This window comes from Schistocerca piceifrons, chromosome X (assembly GCF_021461385.2).
Source record: "Schistocerca piceifrons isolate TAMUIC-IGC-003096 chromosome X, iqSchPice1.1, whole genome shotgun sequence".
Lineage (NCBI taxonomy): Eukaryota > Metazoa > Arthropoda > Insecta > Orthoptera > Acrididae > Schistocerca > Schistocerca piceifrons.
Window position 1 is genome coordinate 405,758,036 of NC_060149.1, and position 25,846 is coordinate 405,783,881.

The 25,846-nt window shown below is 37.4% G+C and overlaps 1 protein-coding gene across 1 annotated transcript in view; it reads right to left on the reverse strand.

Annotated features, from left to right (window-relative positions):
• Positions 1-3,078: 3,078 nt before the first annotated feature.
• Positions 3,079-25,846, reverse strand: part of LOC124721623 (protein quiver-like) — a 750,131-nt gene continuing 727,363 nt past the window's right edge. Inside the window, exons 5-8 of the mRNA XM_047246682.1 lie at positions 25,373-25,519; positions 3,760-3,802; positions 3,636-3,666; positions 3,079-3,131 (exon numbers count right to left, since the gene is read on the reverse strand). Of these exons, the coding sequence (XP_047102638.1) occupies positions 3,762-3,802; positions 25,373-25,519 (188 nt within the window). The 3' untranslated portion in view covers positions 3,079-3,131; positions 3,636-3,666; positions 3,760-3,761. The remainder of the gene's footprint in view (positions 3,132-3,635; positions 3,667-3,759; positions 3,803-25,372; positions 25,520-25,846) is intronic.

Below are 25,846 nucleotides of genomic sequence, written 5' to 3' on the forward strand. Positions count from 1 at the left end.
TTAATTTAATCAGTGGTAAGCAAACAATAAATATATGATGTTGCTAACTTATGTCATTTAAGCATGGTACATTATGCTTTTGGATTCTGTAATGATTTCATCTAGTTTTCATTTTGTTTCAATTGTGGCAAACTAATCTTTTAATACAAGTGAGCATTGTGTATATACTTTAATGGACAAAATACCACTGCTGGTATAGACTGTGGTAATAATGATGACGAGTCTTGAATTCTTGAAATTTATCTAACTCTCAGTTCTTAAAATTTTGATGGGGGCAACTTGGGAAAGGCCCAAAGTGCATTATGGATTTTTCATTGAAGAAAAAGGAAAAGAAACTTAAAACAAAAACATAACACTGATATGTGAGAAGGGATTCTGCGGTGAAGTTCTGTTAGTGAGAAAACTCATTTGCATTTCAAAAAGTACAACTATGACCAAATTAGCTGCTGCAAGATTTGATTGCTGCTTGCAATCTACAAGGTGAAAAGGGGAGTTCAACTAAAAAACTGTAAGCCTCTTGTGGTCATAATTATACTCAGCTTTATGCGTGCCAGTTTAAATGTGCATCAAATTTAGGCCAGTCCAGCGTAATTTTCAAACAACAACACTCTTAATCATAAATATTATTTTTACGTTAGACCCTCATTCACTTTATAGTGATGCTAAATCTCTCCTATTCACATATAACATTAATTTTACACTCATAGTGACAAATGATGACAGTTTATAAAATGATAAGTTCTGTAATTAGTTTATAATAATAAACAAGTGTTGTTGTTAGAAAGTCTGAGAATGTATATGAAAAAAATGAGGCGTGTTCATGTTTCATTCAAGAGTGAGTTCATTTAGCATTCAACATTTTTATTAGTTGAAGCCGTGCCACTGTATCACTTACAAACAAAGAGGAGGGATAAAAGGAAAACAAAAGATTGGTAAAATGAGTGGAAGAAATTGGTTTCAAGAATGCAAGAGAAAGTCCAAGCAAAGTTAATAATTAATTTCTTTTTATCATTCAACATACACAAATGGTGGAGAAGAGGGCAGATTTAAGAAAGTGAAACAAGTGTTGAGGAAAGAAAGCAAATGCCAAGTGCTGCTATCTAAAATCTTAGGTGTTCTGCAAAATTTGGCTTAACATGGGTGTTATGAGACATGGCATTCAGTTTCACTCAGCAATTTATGTTTAATATTAAAGTACAATTTGTTGCCAGTTCCTCAAAGTTTTTGGAATTAAATCGATCTGAATTTCATTTCTTTTTCTTTTTACAGGACAAGTACTGCAGTGAGGAACTGATCTAAATGTCTATGCCATACTCCACTTATTAATATTTGATTACTATTTATGCATAATAGTAACAAATATCAATGCTGTATATTCATATCAATATATTAAACTAGAAATATCAATATTTTAAATACTGATATTAATTGGGAATGCCTATAATCTAAAAATACATTGCCTACACATGCACTTTATTTTGAAGTAATTGAGCATTTCATTCCTTTTCTCCTAAGGATTGATATGAATTCTCTATTATGCAAAACCAATTGATAAGCTGCAAGTGAAATACGTGAACAAAATATAATTGTTGCAACAAATCACTAGAAAACTGTTCGGGCAAATATGTTTGTAATAAGTTTTACTATGATTCAAATTATTATACTTGATCTGTTTCCCACTTTTGATTTATATTAATCTTCTGTGTGTGTGTGTGTGTGTGTGTGTGTGTGTGTGAGTGTGTGTGTGTGTGTGTGTGTGTGTGTGTGTGTGTGTGGTTCAAGGTTCTTCTCCTGCCCGTAAATAATAAATATTTCATAACTGATAAGACAAAAACATTGTCAAGAGCTTCCATTTCCCATTCCCATCCTTTAATTCTTTCTTTAACATCTCCATTAACATATCTGCACACTGCCTAAAATGGAACAAAATTATTGTCTGCAAAATTTACGGCACATTATTTTACACAGCACTATTAGCTTCCAGAAGAACATCCGTTCAGATATTTCTGTAACTTAGTCTCAATTATTGCAGATAATTTGATAATATTAAACAGTGTTTTCCCTAATTAACATTATATGTATAACAACAGTAATAGCTCTGAATATACTTCTGAAAGAATGTAGACAAATGTTTTAAAATATATGTGATATGTAATTCCAGCAAGGAAAATTAGTGATTTGTTATATATTCTTTTTTCTATAACTATTTGCTAACTTTGATTAACTATATGAAGAGCGAGCATGTATCATGCGAGTAAAACTCTAAACTCATAATGTTGTTCGTTGCCTGAAACTATATCTACAGCATATTTGTACAGTAAAACCTTGTTTTTCCTAATAATGGTAGGCACTGTATCTACAAATTCCAACAGTATGTATAGAGCAATGAACTTACAAGAAAAGTCAAATTTCATAAAACTATGAAGCTCACTTCAAAACCCTTCCCTAATTGTAAGTTTAGAAATATGATGCCAATTCGGGCACAGCCATCGAAAACTTTTCTCTTATCATTAATTTGACACTGACTGTAATACTGATGCTGATACCCAATGTTCCACTTTTCATACATCCATACTCATTTTAATGGTCTTTGACAAACTTTGTAAACAAGGTTCTACCAGTCAACAAACAGTCCTTGATAAAATGCCACTCTATATCTATTTCTCTTCCATGCTGCTCAAAAATATAGAAATTAAGAAATTGTACATTTTACGTGCATTTACTAAAACTTCTAGTTTCAATGGCAATGTTCACAAAACTTTTAATAATAAGCAATAAAAACAAAATATTTTTCTTATAAATGCATTTTCTGATAATAATTACTGAAGGCATTTTATCAGGTGTTGACCACACAAATAAGTCTGTATCTACACATGAATGTTTAGTGTCTACATGTTTAATCTAAGGTATCTATCTGTGCACCATGCATACTAGTGCTGCCGCTATCATAACGCATGGGAAGAGAAGGAATGGGGGAGTGAGGTTTTGGGCGGATACTGCGGCATTACACATATCCTCTTCACAGAAGCACATGTGACCCGTGCCGCTACTTTCCATCATGCAGACGTGATCCACCATGAATAAGTTGATTTGTAGCTGTGATGTGCATGTCCGCCGAACACTCTCGTACTCTGATATACCATACAGAAAAAGTACATATTTTAAAATACAGCTATGGAATACTATCTTAATTGTTATTAGTACACTACAGTGAAGCTAATGTTAAACTGACTGTTACATAAATCTGCATTTCTTTCAAGTTTTCTAATTTTTTGAACAAGTTACTACATATGATTCACTCTTAAATGTTTTATAAAAGGAAATCCACAAATGCCAGATAAACAACAGGAACACACTGCTGTGTTATGATGTAGTGAATATAAGTGCAGACAAAATAAACCATCTCTAAGTTATTTACTATCAATCTAAAATGACAAAGTGATTTTAAAAATATCAAAATAGTAAAGAGGCTAAAGAATGATTTTAGCTGGCCACAGACAAGTCACTGATGTGAATTTTCCATATAATCTGTTAAAATATAGCCCCCTACGTAATGAAACAAGTCATCACAATTTTATTACTGTGTAGTAAACTAGTTACACATAAATGCTATTAGTAATCGAAAAACAACTCACATTCCTGTGAAATGGAACTGCATCAGTAATACTGAAAATCATATTTTGGAATTGTTACACAGAATATACATAGACAGTAGTAAATATTACAGAAAAAAATGTGTGTTTCAGAAACTTTGTTTACCTTTACTGTAGAAGATAACCCCTTTCCATTACAGATCCTCCTTCTGCAACACATTTTTATAGGAATACTAATGTTCAATATTCTTACTGACCTTCCACCAGTTATGAGTATCAGTTGTAAATAATCATAATGTGTGTAACTAACATATTTTGTTTGTATCACTTTTTACCAGTGTGTCTAATTGGCAGTTATAAGAAAAGCAAGTTTTCAAAAAAGTGACACATCATAGAAATTAGACCAAAGCAGCATAAAGAGGAGTGATATTATCAACTAGCAAATGAAAAGAAAACAGTGCGAGTACCATTTGTTACTAAAATTTTGAAATATTGTTCTACTCTAGTCAAGTGAAGTTTTAGGGAGAATTTTGCCAGCCAAATGGTACAAGGACAAAAAAAAGAGTAAGAGAAAATTCAGATTAGAGAAAACTTGAATAATAATAAAGCCATAATTTTTGAACAAGAAGAAAATGTGATTTATTGCTTTAATGTAATTGATTTGGAACATTGTTGATTGTTCAAAATTCTTAGTTTTAACATACTGTTTTATAAATCAGCAAACACAGAAATAGAAATATTGGAATAACAATCTTGTGAGTACACAAAAAGATCCAGCAGGATAATTAAACTACTAAATTGTTGACATAGTTTTAAGCACTTTTAAGTGATGTGTACAGCCAGAAAAATGTTGAAGCATTAATTATTGTCAACAAGAGTCTTACAGGGTTCAGTACTGTTAAAGGAGGTCATTGATAGCAAGTAATTAAGTTTTACCAAAAATTTTTACAATGAAAATGAAGTTTTCAAAATGAACTTCTCATCCTATGGTGGTGTGTGTGCTGTTTGAAACTTCCAGGAAGAGTTGAACTTCGCACAAAACTGTAAGTTGAGCACAGAGACTAGTGTTTCACAGGGAATGCTCTTACTGAGTGACTACACTTATAACTTCATTTATGCCAGTAATTCTCTCTCACTTTCCAAACTCCACAGAGTCTGTGCTGCACATCTCACAGCAATGATGTTACATACAGGGTGATTCAAAAAGAATACCACAACTTTAGGAATTTAAAACTCTGCAACGACAAAAGGCAGAGCTAAGCACTATCTGTCGGCGAATTAAGGGAGCTATAAAGTTTCATTTAGTTGTACATTTGTTCACTTGAGGCGCTGTTGACTAGGCGTCAGCGTCAGTTGATGCTATGATGGCGACCGCTCAACAGAAAGCTTTTTGTGTTATTGAGTACGGCAGAAGTGAATCAACGACAGTTGTTCAGCATGCATTTCGAACAAAGTATGGTGTTAAACCTCTTGATAGGTGGTGTATTAAACGTTGGTATAAACGGTTTACAGAGAATGGGTGTTTGTGCAAAGGGAAAAGTTCTGGACGGCCGAGAACGAGTGATGAAAATGTAGCACGCATCCAGCAAGCATTTTTTCGCAGCCCAGGAAAATTGACTTGCAGAGCTAGCAGAGAGCTGCAAATTCCACAATCAACTGTATGGAGAGTCCTACGAAAAAGGTTAGTTATGAAACGTCAACTACCCGAGGCGATGGATCGGCCGTCAGGCAGCCCGTGACAGAGCACTTCATCACTGGCCTCCAAGAAGCCCTGATCTTACCCCCTGTGATTTTTTCTTATGGGGGTATGTTAAGGATATGGTGTTTCGGCCACCTCTCCCAGCCACCATTGATGATTTGAAACGAGAAATAACAGTAGCTATCCAAACTGTTACGCCTGATATGCTACAGAGAGTGTGGAACGAGTTGGAGTATCGGGTCTGGAGGGGGCCATATTGAACATCTCTGAACTTGTTTTTGAGTGAAAAAAAACCTTTTTAAATACTCTTTGTAATGATGTACAACAGAAGGTTATATTATGTTTCTTTAATTAAATACACATTTTTAAAATTGTGGTATTCTTTTTGAATCACCCTGTAGTTTGGAGATACATATGAGAGATCAGTTATTTGACTGGTACTGGATCACCAGTAGATCAAACATATTAGTTTCACAAAGAAAATATTAAATAAATCTGGATAAATATTTGGTTGAAAAGAATGCAATAACAGAATGTTATGATCCCTCTTTATACGGAAAAATTTCTAACACTTTCTTATGTGCTAATCTCTCCACCATGACTCCCTTTGTCATGCACTAAAATGAGAGTGCGGGAACTTTCACTTCAACAGTCAACACACATATTGCTGACCTGTTCTATTCATATTCAACCCTTCTAGGCAGTAAATCAAAGAAAGACTACCAGATACTCTGTACATAGAAATTATAGAAACCTTAACAAGGGTACAAATACGGCTCCACAAATTATTCTTGTATTATACTTATAAAGTTTTGGATAAATATCATCCATAATGAAGAAAACTGTTGAATCCTCAATGTTTCATATTGTCACTCCATGGATGAAGGACTAATGCACTTAAAAGAAAATACTGGAAATTTCTGAACAGGTGTAATCAATGAGAGTAATACTTTTCAAAATGACATTCCTATTCTTTGTCAGTGTAACTATTTCATTTCATTTTTGAGTACATGGTGAAATTTATTTATGAATTATGTGACATGAGACTGTTGGTTCAAAAAGTCTCTCTTCTGATATAATAGTTTATCTATTAATGTGAACCTTAAAAGATAATGTTAAGTTGGCCAAGATTAATGGAGGCATTTCGCTGCAGGTCAGTTTAAGAAGCCACCCTGTCGCTGTCTAGAAATGATTTAAGGAAACTATTTAAAACCTAAATCAGGATGGCCGGAAGGACACTTGAATCTTACTTCTCCTGAACACAAGTGAACTGTCAGGAAAAGGAAAATGGCTGGCTCATGTTGTCATTAAGGATGCTGATCTACTGATGGATTGATGCTGTAGCATGATACAGGAAACCACAACAACAACAACATAACTGAAGTTCTTGAGATGATGATATGAGAAAATCAATAATTGAGTTTCATAAATTTACTTCTTCACATAATCTCACGAAGCTAATTCAGTAATATAATGCCAGTGTACACAGTATGATAGTAAATGTGCCTTACAATCTACTAGGATTTGTAGAAGAATTGCATAGATATTATTTTAAAAGGAACCAATATATCAAGCAAACTGTTCCATTGTACAGGAAGAAATATTTGTTTTCATTAAGATTCTTCTGGATGTGTGACTGCACTGCAATAAGGTAGAACAGGTGATGTTTTGACTACTGTTACAGATAGGCTCCATTGGGGTGAAGTAAATTCATAAAATTATCTTTTCAACTCTTCTACCTCTGCTGGATGAGGGATTAAATGGTTTTTAGTGTGACCCTGGTAAAAAAGGAAGAAGGTTAAGATTTAATGGCTCATCAATGAAGAGATGATTAAAGATGCAGCACAAGTTCAAGATGGGGATGGAAATCGGGCATGCCATTTTTAAAGGAACCATACTGGGACTTGTCGTAATTGATGTTGGGAAACCAAGGAAATCTAAATCTGGACTGTTTGTCAACGATTTAATTTGCTGTTCTCCCAAGTCCATTGTCTCACCAATGAGCCTCCTCACTTAGCATGACTCTGATAATTACATTTGCAATTAACTAATCTGGTAACAATACCAAAAGTATAAGTACATGTGAAGCATAGAGTATTTACATGGCACATTCAGCATTCTGCTTTTTCAGTCAGCAAATGCGGCAGAGTGAAACATTATTTTAAGTTTTTGCTCTTATCTCATGATAACAGTATGTGCAGAGACATAGGCTTCTCTTCAAGCCATTATCTACCCTGCAATTAGTCCTATGAATTTGTAAGGGAAATACAAAAACACTATGCATACTTCAAAATACAGCAAGGGCTGTCTTTCATGTGTCTTTTCATTGAAGTTTGAAGCAATGTATAAGTAGTTCACATCTGATATCATAAACCAGACTTGCTTTCAGTAATGACCAAAGGGTATGTGGTAAGACATTCCAAAGGATTTTTTTGAGGTTAATTTGTATGCAAATCTGCACAGACATAAACAAATTAAGTTTTATTATGAGCCACTCATGTGATGTTTAGGAAAGTTACCTGAATGTCTCAAACTTAGAAGAAATTGGTAAAAAAAGGCTCAGTCATAATCAAAATTTTGATAATGTGTAGCAATGAAATTCACCACTCCACTTGCAAGGCAGTTGATGCTTCTGAAACCACTCTGAAATGAACAGAACACATACACACCCTCAGTCCACACAGGACAGTACAGACAACACCATGCTTTTTACATCCTTCTACAGATGCTCTACTAACGACTGCTCAACCAAGAGAATCGAACAGAAGATCAGGAAGCCCTTACAAAACTAATATAAAGCTTATTGAATTGAATTTATGATAAAACTTTCCAACAGTTTATTCCAGAATTATTACAGTAAAGGGAAAAATCTGGTGAATTACAGTGTGTGAATGAAATGGCATGGCAACTGGAAACATACTCCAAAGTTGAGGTATGTGGGACAGTGCAATTCTTGTAGGTAAAATGTCTAAATTGCACACAGGTTCACAATGACAGTCTGGAGGTACATGGATTAAATGTAATGTTGCATCCAACAGTAGTGAAATGGTGTCAACAATTTGACCAAGGGCACATGGACACGAGTGATCTGATCACGAAGAAGGTTATGAACATCTACCAAAGATGATAACATCCAGGAACTGATTTACAGCAGTTACAGATTTTCTAATGAGGAAAATGTTCACAAGTGGTTCTCAAATGGTTCCATGACCAAGGAACAGATTTAACTGAATGATAGTTGTTTGCAGAGGCTTGTTGAGTACGCTCTTTCATTAGTATGTAGAATAATTTCCAAATTAAATCAATGAATTTGAAATAATCTTGTTAGATGAACTGAAGGAAGCTTCTGTTATATGCTTAAGTGAACAGTGGTTGAGCAGTGAGATGCAAGGACATAGCTAAAGGATGTTCCAAGGGGTCTGGACCTCACTCCACTCTATCACTATATGTGTGCATGTCAGGATGGTAGCAGGTAGGTATGTGGGGTGTTTTTCCTACATGAAAATTAATAAATGCCAGAATTCATGGAAAAGGTGGGCTTTATTCCCAAAAACTACCACTGAGGAATACTACGTTCATGAAAACTGGCTATGGCTATGAAGTGAACCGCACATTGAACGGAAAGAGCATTTCACCCTCAATAGGAAGAACTGGCAGACACATCCAGAGGGTAAGGAAGCTGGCAGGCAAGAGAGAAGACCCGCTGTTGCAGCTGCTATCTCACTGACCTTCTTGTGTACCACACGTGACGGCACCCGGTCCTTTGATTGGCGGTTTTAAGGAAGAAAGTTGGCATCTCTTGCTCACCATAATAGCGTGGGAGCCAGCCACAAGTACTGTGGAGTAGTTTACATAACAGCTCACTTCACTACCTGAAGCTAAGTTAAAATTATGGAAGAAAAATACAATAAACATTTTTACTATCGGTACCCATTATCATGTACATGTGAAATTACATACAACCTAGATGACGTATAGTGAAACTGAAAGATATAACAGGTGATCAGAAACTTTCCATTTTAGGGCATTGCTGCATTGTATAAGCAACATAGTGTGACTCTGGTGTGGGTATATAAACACTGATATGTGGGCAAGGGATTAATGTGGCAATCGTGTCTTTCCAACACACATGCAGTAAATGCAGAAATGTAAACTATGGCAATGTTATTACCAAATTCATTCAAACAGGACCAACATGCTGTTATTCCTTTCTTGGTATCCATCGGAGAATGAAGACTGTGTATGGGGCAGCATGTCTATTGAAAACCACCATTGTGTAATGATGTGACGAGGTATGCTGAGGCTTCATGATAACGCACATCCTCATATTGCAAATGTAATGCAGAAGTTACACCAACTGAAAAGAAAGACACTTGAGCACCCGCCCTATAGCCTTGATCTCGCCACATGTTATTATCATGCCTTTGATCCCTTAAAAAAGGCCTTATATTATTAAGTGAACATTGGTTGAGGAGTGATATGCAAGGACATAGCCAAAGGGGGGGGGGGGGGGGGGGTCCAAGGGGTCTTGATGACCCCCCCCGCCCTTCCCCCCAATCATCTAAATGAAATTACATACAACCTAGTTGCTGTATAGTGAAACTGAAAGATATGAGGGGTGATGAGGAAGTTTCCATTTGAGGGCATTGCTGTATCATATATGCTTCATGATAACACAACCCCGTACCACAAAGATAATGCAGAAGTTACGCCAACTCAAATGAGAGACACTTGAGCACCTACCATCTAGTCCTGATTTATCCACATGTGATTATCATGCCTTTGGTTCCTTAAAAAAGGGCTTCAAGGGTTGACGATTCCTGTTGGGCGAAGATGTGCAGCAGGCAATTACCGACTCCTTCATGCAGCAGAACGCGGTGTTTTGTCAGACAGGTAACTTAAACCTTGTGCATCAATGGGATCATTGCCCCAATGCTCACGGTGATTTTGCCTGAGTGGCACACTGATTCTGAACTGTACAGCCATTGAATGGAAACTTTTTACTCTCCCGTTACAATTTGTTTTCACTCGTAAGATGAAAAAGGATAAGCACTATGGACAGTCACAAAGCCCGTTGACAGATTTCAACTGTGAATATATTCCTACTGCAGCCAGGACCAACTATTCTACATTGTTGACTTTATTTGAGTTCAGCTGTTTATAGGTTCATGCATAAGTTCACAGTGTTTTTCCATCTAACTATTTACAACGGTCTGCCAATGGTGCGGTAACTTTTCAATTCTATGCTTGTAAATATCATGTGGTTTTGAGGTGAAGGACTTGTTGAGCTATGTTCGGAGCACATTTTCATCTGGAAAAGAAGTTAGTGCATGCGGTACCCTTAACCCAAATTTTGAACCTCCCTCACTCCATAAAAATGTTGCGTGATGGTGGAATGATGACAGTTCATCACATTTACCAGTTTTTGAGTACAATGATGTGGATCATGGTCGATTAGTGAGTTTCAAAGATCTTCGTCAGACCTCAAATTCTTCATGGAGTGGGGTACCTCTAAACCTTGAGGAACTGAGCTAACAATCCGTGGACTAAGAAGGCGAGATAGTTCGAATCCATCTGCTGGCAGTCTTGAAAATGGCTTTCTGCGGTTTTCCATTTTCAGTTTAGGTAAATGCCAGGATGGGTCCCTTAATATAGGTTCTTTCTTGACATATTTCAGTTCCATTAAAGAAGCACCTTCTCTGCTCAAATGAAAAGAGCTGCGTCTAAGGCAAGCCAAATAACTCTTCAGAAACTCCCAGGATTAAAAGGCATATTTACCTGGAAGAGGGCTAACAGTCATCATTCTGTACTATGCATCTGTGCATAAAGATGGCTGATTTGTGGAACAATGATACATAATGTCTTTATTTGTTAGTACAAGAATGATGTTCTACTGTGAAATGTCTTATTCGTAATATGTCAGTGAGTCCAGCCACCACAAATCTAACATATTTGCAAATAAACATCGTGCAAATGACAATTAATGTTGTAAAATTTAGAGGAATTTATTAACATCAAAGACTGAATAATCACATTATCATGGATAAATACAAACTGATTTATGAGGCTGCATACATTAGAGGTCTATTTGAAATTAATGTGAATCAATGTTGAGATCCCAAAACTATAGCTCATAGCCTCTGTATACTCCGTTTCATTTGTTATACTTGACTGTTGAAATAATAATTTAAAAGAAGGGCTCGATCAGTCAGGGGAATTGAAGACTTAATGAAATGAAATATACTTAAATCGGAGTTTCATTTGAGAAATTTGGGATACTTTGATTTGCTGAAGAAATCCTGACTTGCTTTCACATAAGTTGTAAATTTAAGTACAAGATTATAATAGGAGAAAGATAACTGCTCTCAAATAAAATTTGAAGCTGTTTTGAAACTGTTCAACTTTATCAAGTTATTAAACCCATTGTTAAGATTCTTCTGGTCTGTGATAGTGTTGAGTGTTGTTTTTCTAGAAAAGAAGCAATAGATTATCTTTGAAATTTATTTCATTTAGATATAGAATGAAGTTTTCATATTGCTAAATAAAGATATATTTAATTGCACATTTGGGTATTTCTTATATAGATCTATATACAGGGTGTCCCAGAAAAAGAAAAGAAAAACACTATTGAGTGAGGTGGCACAGTGGTTAGCACACTGGACTTGCATTCGGGAGGATGGTGGTTCAAACCCATGTCCAATCATTCGGATTTAGGGTTTCCGTTACTTCCCCAAATATGTAACAATACACATACGAATGATGAGTTTTATCCTAATCACCAATGACCACCAGTCACTGCTCATACAGAATGGGTAATAGGTAACAGCAAATCCCCACTTCTTTCACAACAGGAAACTAATCATATTAAATGTTCCAATTCTTCCACCACAAGGAAGCAATCAACACTTTCTAAAATTGTGACATGATGCCACAGCCAGCAGAAGTGTCAAGAGAAAATTTAAGTGGGTGCCTACCAGCAACATGGAACATCAGTTTCTCTAGTTCTACACACAAACACACACACACACACACACACACACACACACACAGGCAAAGGCCACTGCATCATGGTTGAATGTGACTTTTACCCATAAAGTGGCTGAGATTTTAGAACATGATGTCGCTGTACACTCAGAAGATTTTTATGTTATTATAACCATAATTCATACTCTTAACCTTAAGGAATATTTTTCATGTGATATCTACATCTACATATACATCCATACTCTGCAAGCTACTTGAAAGTGTGTGGCAGAGGGTGCTTTGAGTACATCTATCGATTCTCCCTTCTATTCCAGTCTCGTATTGTTCGTGGAAAGAAAGATTGTCGGTATGCCTCTGTGTGGGCTCTAAAATCTCTGATTTTATCCTCATGGTCTCTTCGGGAGACATATGTTGGACGGAGCAATATACTGCTTGACTCCTCGGTGAAGGTATTTTCTCGAAACTTCAAAAAAAGCCCGTACCAAGCTACTGAGCATTTCTCCTGCAGAGTCTTACACTGCAGTTTATCTATCATTTCTGTAATGCTTTCACGATTACTAAATGATACCGTAACAAAGTGCATTGCTCTCCGTTGGATCTTCTCTACCTCCTCTATCAACCCCATCTGGTACAGATCCCACACTGGTGAGCAATATTCAAGCAGTGGGCGAACAAGTGTACTGTAACCTACTCCCTTTGTTTTTGGATTGCATTTCCTTAGGATTCTTCCAATGAATCTCAGTCTGGCATCTGCTTTACCAAATGATACCGTACTAAATGATACCGTAACAAAGTGCACTGCTCTCCGTTGGATCTTCTCTACCTCCTCTATCAACCCCATCTGGTACAGATCCCACACTGGTGAGCAATATTCAAGCAGTGGGCGAACAAGTTTACTGTAACCTACTCCCTTTGTTTTTGGATTGCATTTCCTTAGGATTCTTCCAATGAATCTCAGTCTGGCATCTGCTTTACCAACGATCAACTTTATATGATCATTCCATTTTAAATCACTCATAATGCCTACTCCCAGATTATTTATGGAATTAACTGCTTCCAGTTGCTGACCTGCTATATTGTAGCTAAATGATAAAGGATCTTTCTTTCTATGTATTCACAGCACATTACACTTGTCTACATTGAGATTCAATTGCCATTCCCTGCACCATGCGTCAATTCGTTGCAGATCCTCCTGCATTTCAGTACAATTTTCTATTGTTACAAACTCTTTATATACTACAGCATCATCCGCAAAAAGCCTCAGTTAACTTCCGATGTTATTCACAAGGTCATTTATGTACATTGTGAATAGCAACGGTCCTACGACACTCCCCTGCGGCACACCTGAAATCACTCTTACTTCGGAAGACTTCTCTCCATTGAGAATGACATGCTGCATTCTGTTATCTAGGAACTCTTCAATCCAATCACACAATTGGTCTGATAGTCCATATGTTCTTACTTTGTTCATTAAACAACTGTGGGGAACTGTATCGAATGCCTCGCGGAAGTCAAGAAACATGGCATTTACCTGGGAACCCGTGTCTATGGCCCTCTGAGTCTCGTGGACGAATAGAGCGAGCTGGGTTTCACACGATCGTCTTTTTCAAAACCCATGCTGATTCCTACAGAGTAGATTTCTAGTCTCCAGAAAAGTCATTATACTCTAACATAATACATGTTCCAAAACTCTACAACCGATCGACGTTAGAGATACAGGTCTACAGTTCTGCACATCTGTTCGACGTCCCTTCTTGAAAATGGGGATGACCTGTGCCCTTTTCCAATCCTTTGGAATGCTACGTTCTTCTAGAGACCTATGGTACACCGCTGTAAGAAGGGGGGCAAGGTCCTTCGCGTACTCTGTGTAAAATCGAACTGGTATCCCATCAGGTCCAGTGGCCTTTCCCCTTTTGAGTGATTTTAATTGTTTTTCTATCCCTCTGTCATCTATTTCAATATCTACCATTTTATCACCAGTGCGACAATCTAGAGAAGGAACTACAGTGCAATCTTCCTCTGTGAAACAGCTTTGAAAAAAGACATTTAGTATTTCAGCCTTTAGTCTGTCATCCTCTGTTTCAGTACCATTTTGGTCACAGAGTGTCTCGACATTTTGTTTTGATCCACATACTGTTTTGACATAAGACCAAAATTTCTTAGGATTTTCTGCCAAGTTAGTACATAGAACTTTACTTTCAAATTCATTGGACACCTCTCGTATAGCACTCCTCACACTATATTTCGCTCTGCGTAATTTTTGTTTGTCTGCTAGGTTTTGGCTATGTTTATGTTTGCTGTAAAGTTCCCTTTACTTCCGCAGCAATTATTCTTACTCAGTTGTTGTACCATGGTGGCTCTTTTCCTTCTCTTACGATCTTGCTTGGCACATACTCATCTAATGCATACTGTATGATAGTTTTGAACTTTGTCCACTGATCCTCAACACTATCTGTACTTGAGACAAAACTTTTGTGTTGAGCTGTCAAGTACTCTGAAATCTGCTTTTTGTCACTTTCGCGAAACAGAAAAATCCTCCTACCTTTTTTAATATTTCTATTTATTGCTGAAATCATCAATGCAGTAACCGCTTTATGATCGCTGATTCCCTGTTCTGCGCTAACTGTTTCAAATAGTTCGGGTCTGTTCGTCAACAGAAGGTCTAATATGTTATCGCCACAAGTGGGTTCTCTGTTTAAATGCTCAAGGTAGTTTTCAGATAATGCACTTAAAAAAATTTCACTGGATTCTTTGTCCCTGCCACCCGCTATAAACATTTGAGTATCCCAGTCTATATCCGGCAAATTAAAATCTCCACCCAGAACTATAACATGGTTGGGAAATCTACTCAAAATATTTTCCAAATTTTCCTTCAGGTGCTCTGCCACAACAGATGCTGAGCCAGGGGGCCCATAGAGACATCCAATTACCATGTTTGAGCCTGCTTTAACCATGACCTTCACCCAAATTATTTCACATTTCGGATCTCCGTCAATTTCCTTCAATACTTTCGCACTTTTTATCGCTATAAACACGCCCCCCCTTCACTGTTCAGCCTGTCTCTGCGGTATACATTCCAATCTGAGTTTAGAATTTCATTACTGTTTACATCTGGTTTCAGCCAACTTTCTGTCCCTAGCACTATGTGGGCATTGTGACCGTTAATTAATGAGAGCAGGTCTGGGATCTTTCTATAGACGCTCCTGCAATTTACTATTACCACATTAATATTGTTATTCCCTGTTGTGTTTTGCCTACTACTACCTTGTCGCGTCTCAGGAGGCATTTTGTCGGGCCTGGGGAGGGAATTATCTAACCTAAAAAACCCACATGTGCACTCCACACGTACTCCGCTACCCTTGTAGCCGCTTCCTGCATGAACTGCACACCTGACCTATTCAGGGAGACCCTTCATTTTTCCACCCGATAGCGGAGGTCGAGAAATTTGCACCCCAGATCTCCACTGACTCATCTGAGCCTCTGGTTTAAGCCTACGATACTGAAGAGTATAAAAACACTGTACGTTCACACAGGGATTTATTGTTATTAACTTCAAGACACTGTGCTCAATTTTTTACACTCTCATTTTCTAGTACTAGGAATAGTAAATTTGTGGACTAATTCCAATAAATAAACAATAATGGCTAAATATAATTTGACTCTAGGCTGAAATTGTGCAGGTGATTTATTTTGCTACCATCTGAACAACATAAATGTGATTCATAAAACACTTATACGGTGTTTTATGAACTGCTATCAGATGTTTCTATCATAAGATATAGGCAGCACTGGGCACACAAGAAAAGACAGAGATGAAAGCAGTATAGAGAAGGGCTTCATTAATTAAGAATCTTGACGAGAATATTACGCAAAAAAAAAGAGGAGGTGGATAAAGATGAGACTGATGATGTATAAGGCAGAACTGTTCAACCTGGTGTACAGTATAAATGACACAGAGCAAATACCCTCAGGCTTCAAGAAGAATGTAATAATCACAGTACCAAATAAGGCAGGTGCTAGCAGTTATGAATATTAATGAGCCTCAGTTTAATAAGTCACAGTTGCACAAGGTATGTTATTTATATAAGAGTGGAATGACTTGTGGTAGCTGACTTGGAGGAAGTTCAGTTTGGGTTCAAGAGAAGTGTAGAAACATGCAAGCCAAAACTCACCCCACAACTTATTTTAGAAGGTAGGTTAAAGAAAGGTAGACCCATAATTGTAGAATTTGTAAATTTAGAAACATCAATATCAATGTTGACTGAAATATTGTCCTTGAAATTCTGAAGTTATCAGGGATTAAATATCATAAGTTAATGGTTATCTACAACATGTAGAGAAATCAGACCACAGTTCTAAGATTCAAGAAACATGAAAGGAAGGTAATAGTTGAGAATGGAGTGAAACAGGGTTGTAGCCTATCACCTACGTCATTCAACCTGTATACTGAGTAAGCAGTATACTATGGGGCAATTTTGGAAAAATGAGGTAACGTTCAGAGAGAAGGAATAAAAACTTTAAGGTATGCTATAAATTTAGAAGTGTTAGGAACACTTTTCAGAAAGTTTTGTCTGCAGCATAGTCTTAACAGGGCTGAAATGTCGACAATAAACAATGTATAGAAGAGAATAGAAGCTTTTGAAATGTGACACTGAAGAAGAATGCTGAAAATTAGTCAGGTGTATCAGATGGGCCTAACTAATGAAGAGGTACTGAGTTGAATTGTGGAGAAAAGAGCTTTATGGCTCATCTTGAGTATGAGAAAGAGTAGGTCGATAAGATACATATTGAGGCATGAAGAAATAGTTAATTTGATAATTTACAGAAGTGTGCAAAGACAAATTTTAGACAGAAATCAAGACTTGAATACAATAAGCAGGTTCTGTTGTTTTGTAGGATACAGCAGTTATGCAGATATGAAAAGACTTACATGAGGTGAACTAATGTGATGAGCTGCATCGAGTTTGTATCTGGACTGATGACTGCAGTGCACAACAATTCTGATACAAAAAATGCCATTAATGTACATGTTTATGAAGATCAACTGGTATCTAATTATGATTCTGTGGACTTATGTTCATGTTGTAACCCTATAGTGTGAGCATGTGTAATCATACAGCATGAAATACAAGGGCCCTTGACCTCATTTGTGCTTTCTTACTTATTGTATGCTCACCTCCAAGATTGTATATTGATGTTTTCTATATTTATGATATGTTGTACTGTTCTATACTTCATTTAGTGTTACTGTGAATCTCTTCATGTGGAAGCAGAATAAAACTTGGGTGGTGTTACTTCTGATGATGAGTGTGGTATTCTACTACATATGTTTTGTTTCACAGTTCAATAAACAGCCAACATGTCAGTGGAAGAAATTCTTCAATCACTTGCTGAATGACAGTGGAAGAAATTCTTCAGTTTCTTGCTGAACAACATTGAGCTCTCACCAACCAGCAGAAGGCTCTCTCTGTGGCACTAAACAACTGGCAGCATCGTTGCTGTGCTAAGTTACACCACTGCTAATGTAACTCCCCTCCCCCTCTCCCAACTGTTTCCTCCATAACATGATTCTGCAGAAGATTGGGGCGCAAATAATGCCTTCAGCAACATTTTCAAGCTTTTGAAGTCACCAACCCCAGTTTGTGTAAGGCTTTGATTTTGCTATGGATTTCTCCTCATATTTATCACCTTTCATGTCAGATAGCTCCTCTTCAGGAACCTGCGACTCTCTCTTTTGATGGACTGTGTCAGTTGCTCACTAATTGTCACTGCAAATGTACTTATGTTGTTGCTGCTTACATTGAGTTCTGCTGTTGTCAAAACAACTGCAACAGTTGTACAGAGCTTGGCCAGCAGAACTCCATTCCACCATCATTACCAGTTTGCTACTGAGGCTCACAGGTACTTATATACTAATTCAGTGATTCATGATGCCATAATATGCTTGGCCCCTGATAGGGGAGTTTGTGAACATGCTTTACAATGTGAAAATTCATCTCGCAGATATTTTATGAACATTGCTCAGTCTTTTTAAGTATCTAGGGCACCAGGAAATCAGATAGAAGCATGGTGTGAAGTAGCTGTCATTTCTTCCTCTCCTCCTCAGCTAGCATCAGTTAGCTCACATGGGAAATATGACATTGCAGCTGTGCAAGCGCGGCTTCCATGCCGAATAGGGCAGCATCATGCTGAACAGCAGCAGCACTCAGTGTCACAGCAGCAGCTGCATGCTTCTCTTCTGTCATGTCCTTATCGTTTGGTTCAACATGAGCAGGTTGCATACCCTTAGTGTTGGTCAACATGAAACCATTGTGAGAAAACAGGGACATATTGCATCTGTCTGCAGCTCTCAACCTCTTTCACCAGACACGAACATGGATGTGAACAGTGTTTCCCAAGTGATGGTAGCCCCAACAAAACACTACATTGAAGTATGTGTGATGGACAAGATGTTAAAAATGCAAGTGGACACAGGTGAAGGTTTGACTTTGTTAAATTTGCAAACCTATGTGGATCTTAAATCAGTGGCATTGTCCCTTGTCTCTCATCAGTTGATGAGTTACAATAAACAACAAATATCTGTATTGGGACAGTTTTCTACTTCCATATTGTACAAAGCAGTTATTCGGCATTTGAACTTTCTAGTAGTGGATGATGCCAATACTGAAAACTTATTTGGGTTAGACACCCTCAAAGTTTTTGGGTCCTCTATTCTCATGAAGTGAATCTGGTATCTGATCAAGTTCTGCACCAAGAACTGGATGTGCTCTATTCAGAATATTCATCACTGTTTTCAGGAGGTTTAAGGTAGGCTACCAATTTCAGAGCTCTTATTACAATGAAACCAATGGACACCCACTTTTTTCCATGCCCACCCAGTCCCAGTAGCTTTATAGGAGCGGGTCAGATTGGAACTAGATTTACTTATGTCTTTGAGAGTTATCACACCTGTCTCCTCGAGTGAATGGTCTACTCCACTGGTAATGGCCAAAACACCTAATGGTATCCTTTGGCTCTGTGGTGACTTTGAAGTGCCTGTAAATTCACAGACTCTTATTGACACCTATCCCTTACCTACTCTGGATGAACACTCAGCACGGCTTTCCAGGGGCCACAATTTTTCCAGAATAGACTTGTCAGAAGCCTACTTACAACTACCTCTGGATGATGATGATTCCAAACATGTCCTCATAGTGAATGCACCCTCCAGGTTACATCAATACAAGCATCTGTGATTTGGTAAGGCTAGTGCTCCTGCTATTTTCCAATGATTTCTGGAGCAACTCATGGTCTCCATGTCAGGGTGCATTAACATGATATTGTGGTCTCAGGTTCTTCAACAGATGAACATTTGTGGAACCTTCGTGCCTTGTTCATGGTGCTACAGGCCACTGGTTTGAATTGTAACTTGGATAAATCGCAATTATTTCAGATGTTTATTGTCTATCCTGGTCCTGAAATCCTGCAAACTCGCATCAAGCCTTTATGTTGATGCACTTACAGCTTTACCACATCCTACCAACGTCAAAGAGTTGCAAGCCTTTCTCAGAAAGATGGCGTACTACCATAAATTTCTTCCTGATGCAGCCACATTGTCCCAGCCACTTCATGCTCTCTTAGCAAAGATGCTCCTTTTCACAGGTCCCCCAACCTGCGAGTGTGCTTTTACCCCATTAAGGTCAAAATTACACACGGCACATTGCTTGCTTATCTTCCAACTAGGCCAACATCTTGTTTTAGCCACAGATGCCGCCCAGTATGGCACTGGCGCCATTTTCATGCAGAAATATGGGGGTTGATCCGAGCACCCTATTGTGTATGCTTCCAAAACTCCTAATCAGGTGCAACGGCACTACTTGCAAGTAATAAAAGAAGCCCTTGCTACTGTGTATGTGCTCAAAAAATTTCTTGTTTCCCTAAGCAGTTCTAAGTTTTATTTGATTATTGATCATAAACCTCTGGTTTCCCTTTTCAATCCTTTGGCATCTTTACTGGACAAAGCAGCTCATCTCCTAAAATGCTGGGCTCTGTTTTTGTTATGCTATAACTATGAGACTCATTTCTGACCCACAGCACAACATACTAATGCAGATACTCTTTCTCTGTTGACAATTGGCCCCAATACAGTATCTGATCAGGATGAACTGTTGTGTTTCTATTTATATGTAGAAGCCCAACACACCATGGATGGTTTTTCCAATTACCAGCTCTCAGCTGTTATGGCCAATTCTATCTTATGTCAGGTGGTTGAATTTGTCCACCACAACTGACCGGATAAATCACTGGACCAAGCACTAGATCCCTTGTGTAATTATTATGTTCTCCACCACCGCCTCTCAGTTCTTGATGGTGTGTTGCTGTTGGCTACAGAAGAGTTGGTGCCCAGTATTATGATCATGTCCGCAATGAAGTGGGATGTCATGCACCTTCTCTACCTGGACCATGAGAGTGTTTCTTGTACAGAATTGATGGGCCACCACCACATGTATTGACAATGAGGTCGCGTGTGTGGTGACAGCCTGCCAACAGAGCATCGCCCATGAAGCTGCATCATGGGTCTCTCTTTCACAATAGTCAATACCCCAGCACCCCAGGAGTGTAGTCATGCTGATTTCGCAGGTCTGTTCCTTAAATCTTTTTAGCTTGTAGTAGTTGATGCTTTTTCAAAATTTTCTTATGTGTTTCTTTGCCTGTCCATGGCAGCTATGGTCATGGTCCTCTCAAAGAATTTTTCCTCAGAGGGATTGATATATACGCTAGTAATGGGCAACAGCCCACAGTTTGTGTCTCATGATTTTTAAGATTTTTCTAAAAAGAGTGGCATCTGGCCTGTTATGGCCTCTCCCTTTCCTCCCAAGTCCAGTAGAGAAGCAGAGCAGCTTGTTCATACATTCAAAACCTAGATGAAAAAATATCACTCAGTCTTCTCCCGCCAAAGCTCTCAAAAGATTCTCTAGTTCATGTGTGTTTACACCAGTCAACAACCTTAGCCCAGAGGAACTGCTTCACAGCCACCAGTCCCGTGCACTGCTTCATCTGCACTGGCCAGGCCCAGACACCTGCCAGTGCCCACCTCACAGCGATTTCACCTAGTCCCTGCCATCTCGGCCCCTGGTTTGGCCAGCAACCTAAGTGGGCACCAGTGGTGGTCCATCGCTGCTGTGGCCATGGGCTCTGCATTGTGTGAACCTCTGATGGCTCAGTGTCACTCTTCTATAGTGGTTCATTTATGAAATGACTACATTAATTTCTCCTTACCTGCCAGCCAGAGTCATGGGCCTCCTAAAAGCTGATAACCAAACACATGGCAGATGACTGTTCAGAGAACTTGAAATTCCTATGCTCACAGGTCCTTACATTTACTTATAAGTATAATTTAACTATCCAAAACAGTGTAAATACTAAAAGTAAATTTCATGAATTCTTTCAATTATTGTATATATTTCATAATGGATTTCTATTGTCTGACACAAAAGTTTTTAAGAAGCAGCCCACAGTCATAAGGTATGAGACTGAAAAACCCATGAATTTAAATATAAATGGAAACTACACCCTTCCACTTACTTCTGCTTGATGGTAAGGTACATGTTGTTTGGTTAATATAATATTGTTGTCTTTCATGGTGAGTTGAATTAATACAGAGTTTTCCAAATTCCAACAAGGTAGGTTCAAAATGATGTACCATTTTGATGATTATCACTTCAGAAGCTAGCACACACAACTTGCATGTTTGAAGTAACACATGAAGGAAGCAAGAGCCTGGTGTTTCTGACATACGTGAGACACAAGGATTCTACAAAAACACAGCATTAAAACAATTTTTGGACAACTGCAGAAGACTGAACATTTAGCTGGCTCAGCCAGTGAGCCAGAGGGACTGTGCATACCAGGCAGCTACATAATTAATTGCAAGTACAGGCTGTGGTACTATGGGCAGACACAATGCTGCATTCTCCAGTGGTGAATGTAGCAACATATGTTTTCCTTGGACAGAATGACAAAATTGGCAGGCATTGAGTACTGTTTGGAAGAAAATCAGATGTGCTCCATAAAACTATTGGATTTTAGAACAGCATAATATAGGAAGCCATCGAGATTATGACTAATTGTGGCATCATAAATAGACATATTGGCTACCACTGAACTGTGCTTTGGACCTGTTACTGGACATAAAACACTGTGAATGCTCCGTTCTGAGAGACATTCTGACATTCTGAAGGCATGAGGTGGAGTCACACTGACCATACTGAGTCTTGAGTGTGGCCCTTCCCCTAAGCCCACCAGCTCTGCCCTGCAGGTGTGCCTATATAAAGATGTTCCAGGTGCCATTTTAACATTTCACCCAAAGATGATGGGAATGAGACTTACTGAAATGTGGCATTATTTTGACTAACTCACTTAGCTGAAAACCCAAAAGCTTTATATTTGCTATTTGGTAACTTCAAGTTCTTTAAATAGTACCAAAGAAGACACTAATAAGATGCTCTGATTAATACAGCTAATAACATACAAAATATCCTACTGGTAACAATGAGGAGTTTATATAGTATATTATCTGTGAGTATTTTATTATTATGAGGCTGCAAAAGCATACTACATAGTGCAATTAGATAAGGAAGCCTCTAGCCACAATTCTCAACAACATGGAATAACTACGTAAAAACTGACTGTATGCACTCAAAATCAGAAATGAACTATGTTATGCATGACAAGAATCACTAATAGTAAAAATACTATATGGTGTTTGAACTGCCTGATTTAAAGCTAAAGGAAGAGCCAAGTCAGAAGAAAAATTGAGTGGATAATTTAATTTGAACTTTCTGTGAAGGTGAACTTGGAGGCTTAGTGATATGCCACACAGGCGAGTACAGTAAAGGATATACATGCATATCAAAGTCAGCATCTCCACATTGATGTGGAGCTCTTATGGCATTTCCTCAGTTATTCCTCACATAACAAATTTTCACAGTATTACTGGTTTCTTCATAACAAAGCAAATACTATTACTACATTAAATTATGAAATAATGTGTTTAAATTTTTCATGTTGTTCTTACATGAGCAAAAAAGAAATCATTTTATCCATGATTACTATGAGGAGCAAGGCATCAACAAATCAAAACAAGTTAATCTACTTAAACAGCAATATCAGCTAAACAATGCAGTAACTCATTTGTGACTAAGAGTTGCTGTTTAATTCTTATAACTGAGACAGATTTAAATTCTTTGTTACTTTGTATGTGGGTATTAAAGGGTAATTCTTCGAAACATTTAGTCATATAGCAAGAGTGAGAATGACTGAATGATGCTGATAATGTGCCTCATACAATACATTAATTTCATGAAGTTTGAAAAGGGCTTCAGTAAATATTGATTTTTCTGAAAATGTTTCCACCTGTATATCCAAAAGTGTAACAGTCATCAAATAATGAGTATAAGACTGAATGTGAAAAGCTACTATCATATTTCATTTTCCATGTATTTCTGTTTTTTTTTTCCCCTCACAAAAAGTAACATTGGTTAACTTACCAACAGAGTGTTACCCTCCTGTTATGAAAAAGTACTGAAATTTACATTTTAGTTCAAATAAGATAACTTTGTGACTGTCAGATTGCAGATGGCAGCATTGATGGTGTGCAGCCTGCAACTTTTGACAAGGCTCTGTTTGTTTGTACAAAACAGGCAACACAGTGGGTATGTGGCATCCAAGAAAGAGAAAAATATAGAACTGGGTGCCCTCTGGCACTCAGCTTGCTGAAATGTCAGTCACAAAGTTATTTTGATCAAAACATTAATGGACAACAACAGTATGGATCCGCAGAACTATGACACATTGAATCTTGATTGTACACATTTATCATGTTTTACCTCATTGCTGATTTTTGCAATATATGGCATAAAAATCACTTAATAACCATACTTAGATTTACCAGCTTACTGGCCTGGATATTTCTCTGACTGTGTAAATTATCTTAATGAACACAAAAAATATGTCTTTCCTCAAAGCTGTAGTGTTAAATATTTTAATATAACACTTACTGAGAGAAGAAAATTCTTATGTTTTCTTTTTGCAAGTAATATTTTTTTCTCTTGTTCTCACAATAACTATAACTGGTTGACTTACCTATTATTATAACAAAATTAATACTTACATCATTGCAACTTATACAAAAACGAACTTGTCCCCATCCCATTTTTTAAACACTGGATCTTGGTTCCACATTTTTTCATGTTATACATATTTTTTAATTAGAGATAAAAATCTGAACTAAATTATCATTCACCTAATACAATATGAAAACCACTTAGAAACCACACTCATATTTAACAACTAACTGAACCGAATATTTTCTGATAGGTTAGATTATCTTAATGGGTGCAAAGCAATGTAAGTCAAATTTTTGTCAACAGTAACCATTATATATTTGTTAAAAATAATCTTGTGATGAAGTACCAGTAACTGCAGATATAGAGAAGATAGGGAAATAAAACTATGGAGTTCTGGGAAATTAATATATAAAGGTTGTCTGTAATATAGGAATAAAAGTAAAGGCTTCCATATTTAATAGAAAAAAACTGCAGTTCTACTGACCACTCATGAAAGAAAGACTGAATGTAAATAAATTTTTCAAACATTAAAAAACACTTTCTGTGAATTCATGTGTGCTTTATAACTATTAATTCCTCCCTTACAGTTCCTCTATCCTTTACAGAAAAAACTGTGGAACCAATCTCCTTGTTTGATATATGTCTTCAAGAGGCTCACTGGAAACTTCAATGTAACATATTTATTTTTGTATTATTGTTTTCCTGTTATAAACAAGAAAAATGTAATCAAGTAAGTCAGCTGTACCTTATGATAGAGCCATACAGAACAACTCTTTAAGCTATCAGTTATTTAGTGCTATATTATTTGTAAAAAATCTTACAGAATGTAGAAAATTCTATTTAACATGAAAAACTCTGCAAGGCACTGAATTCATGAAGACCAGTGTATATTTTTTTGTATTTCATAGAGCTTCACAATATTATGTATAGTCTCTACATGGTCATGCCTCTACATAGCATTCAGTTTGAAAGCTTATACTAAAACTCACTTGATCGTGCATTGCGGACCATCTTAACACAACAGCCATTGCAAGTCATCAGTGGAGGTTGATCACGTGGCAGGGCAGTGTAGTTGAAAGGGTCCTTGCAGCGGGGGTCTGTCCAGCTGTCGCACTCGTAACAGTAGATGGAACGTGCTGAGACAGACATCAGTTCAACATCGCATCTCCATTAGCTGATATACATTTGTCTTAAAGGAAGACAAAACTGAAGTTCTTTACTTTCGTCATCAAGATATTGAGGAATCTTTAAAATTAATCCTCTCTGCAACATCACTATGAATGTCATTGGTTTTAATTGAAAGGGGTGAACAGCATAAAATGCTATGGTGCAAAGAAAAACAGTAAAATGAAAATAAACATATGCCCAAAAGGGAGGAATGGAGAGAGAGAGAGAGAGAGAGAGAGAGAGAGAGAATAAAGAAGAAATGGCTGGAAATTATGTGGAAGGCATGTCAGCTGAGA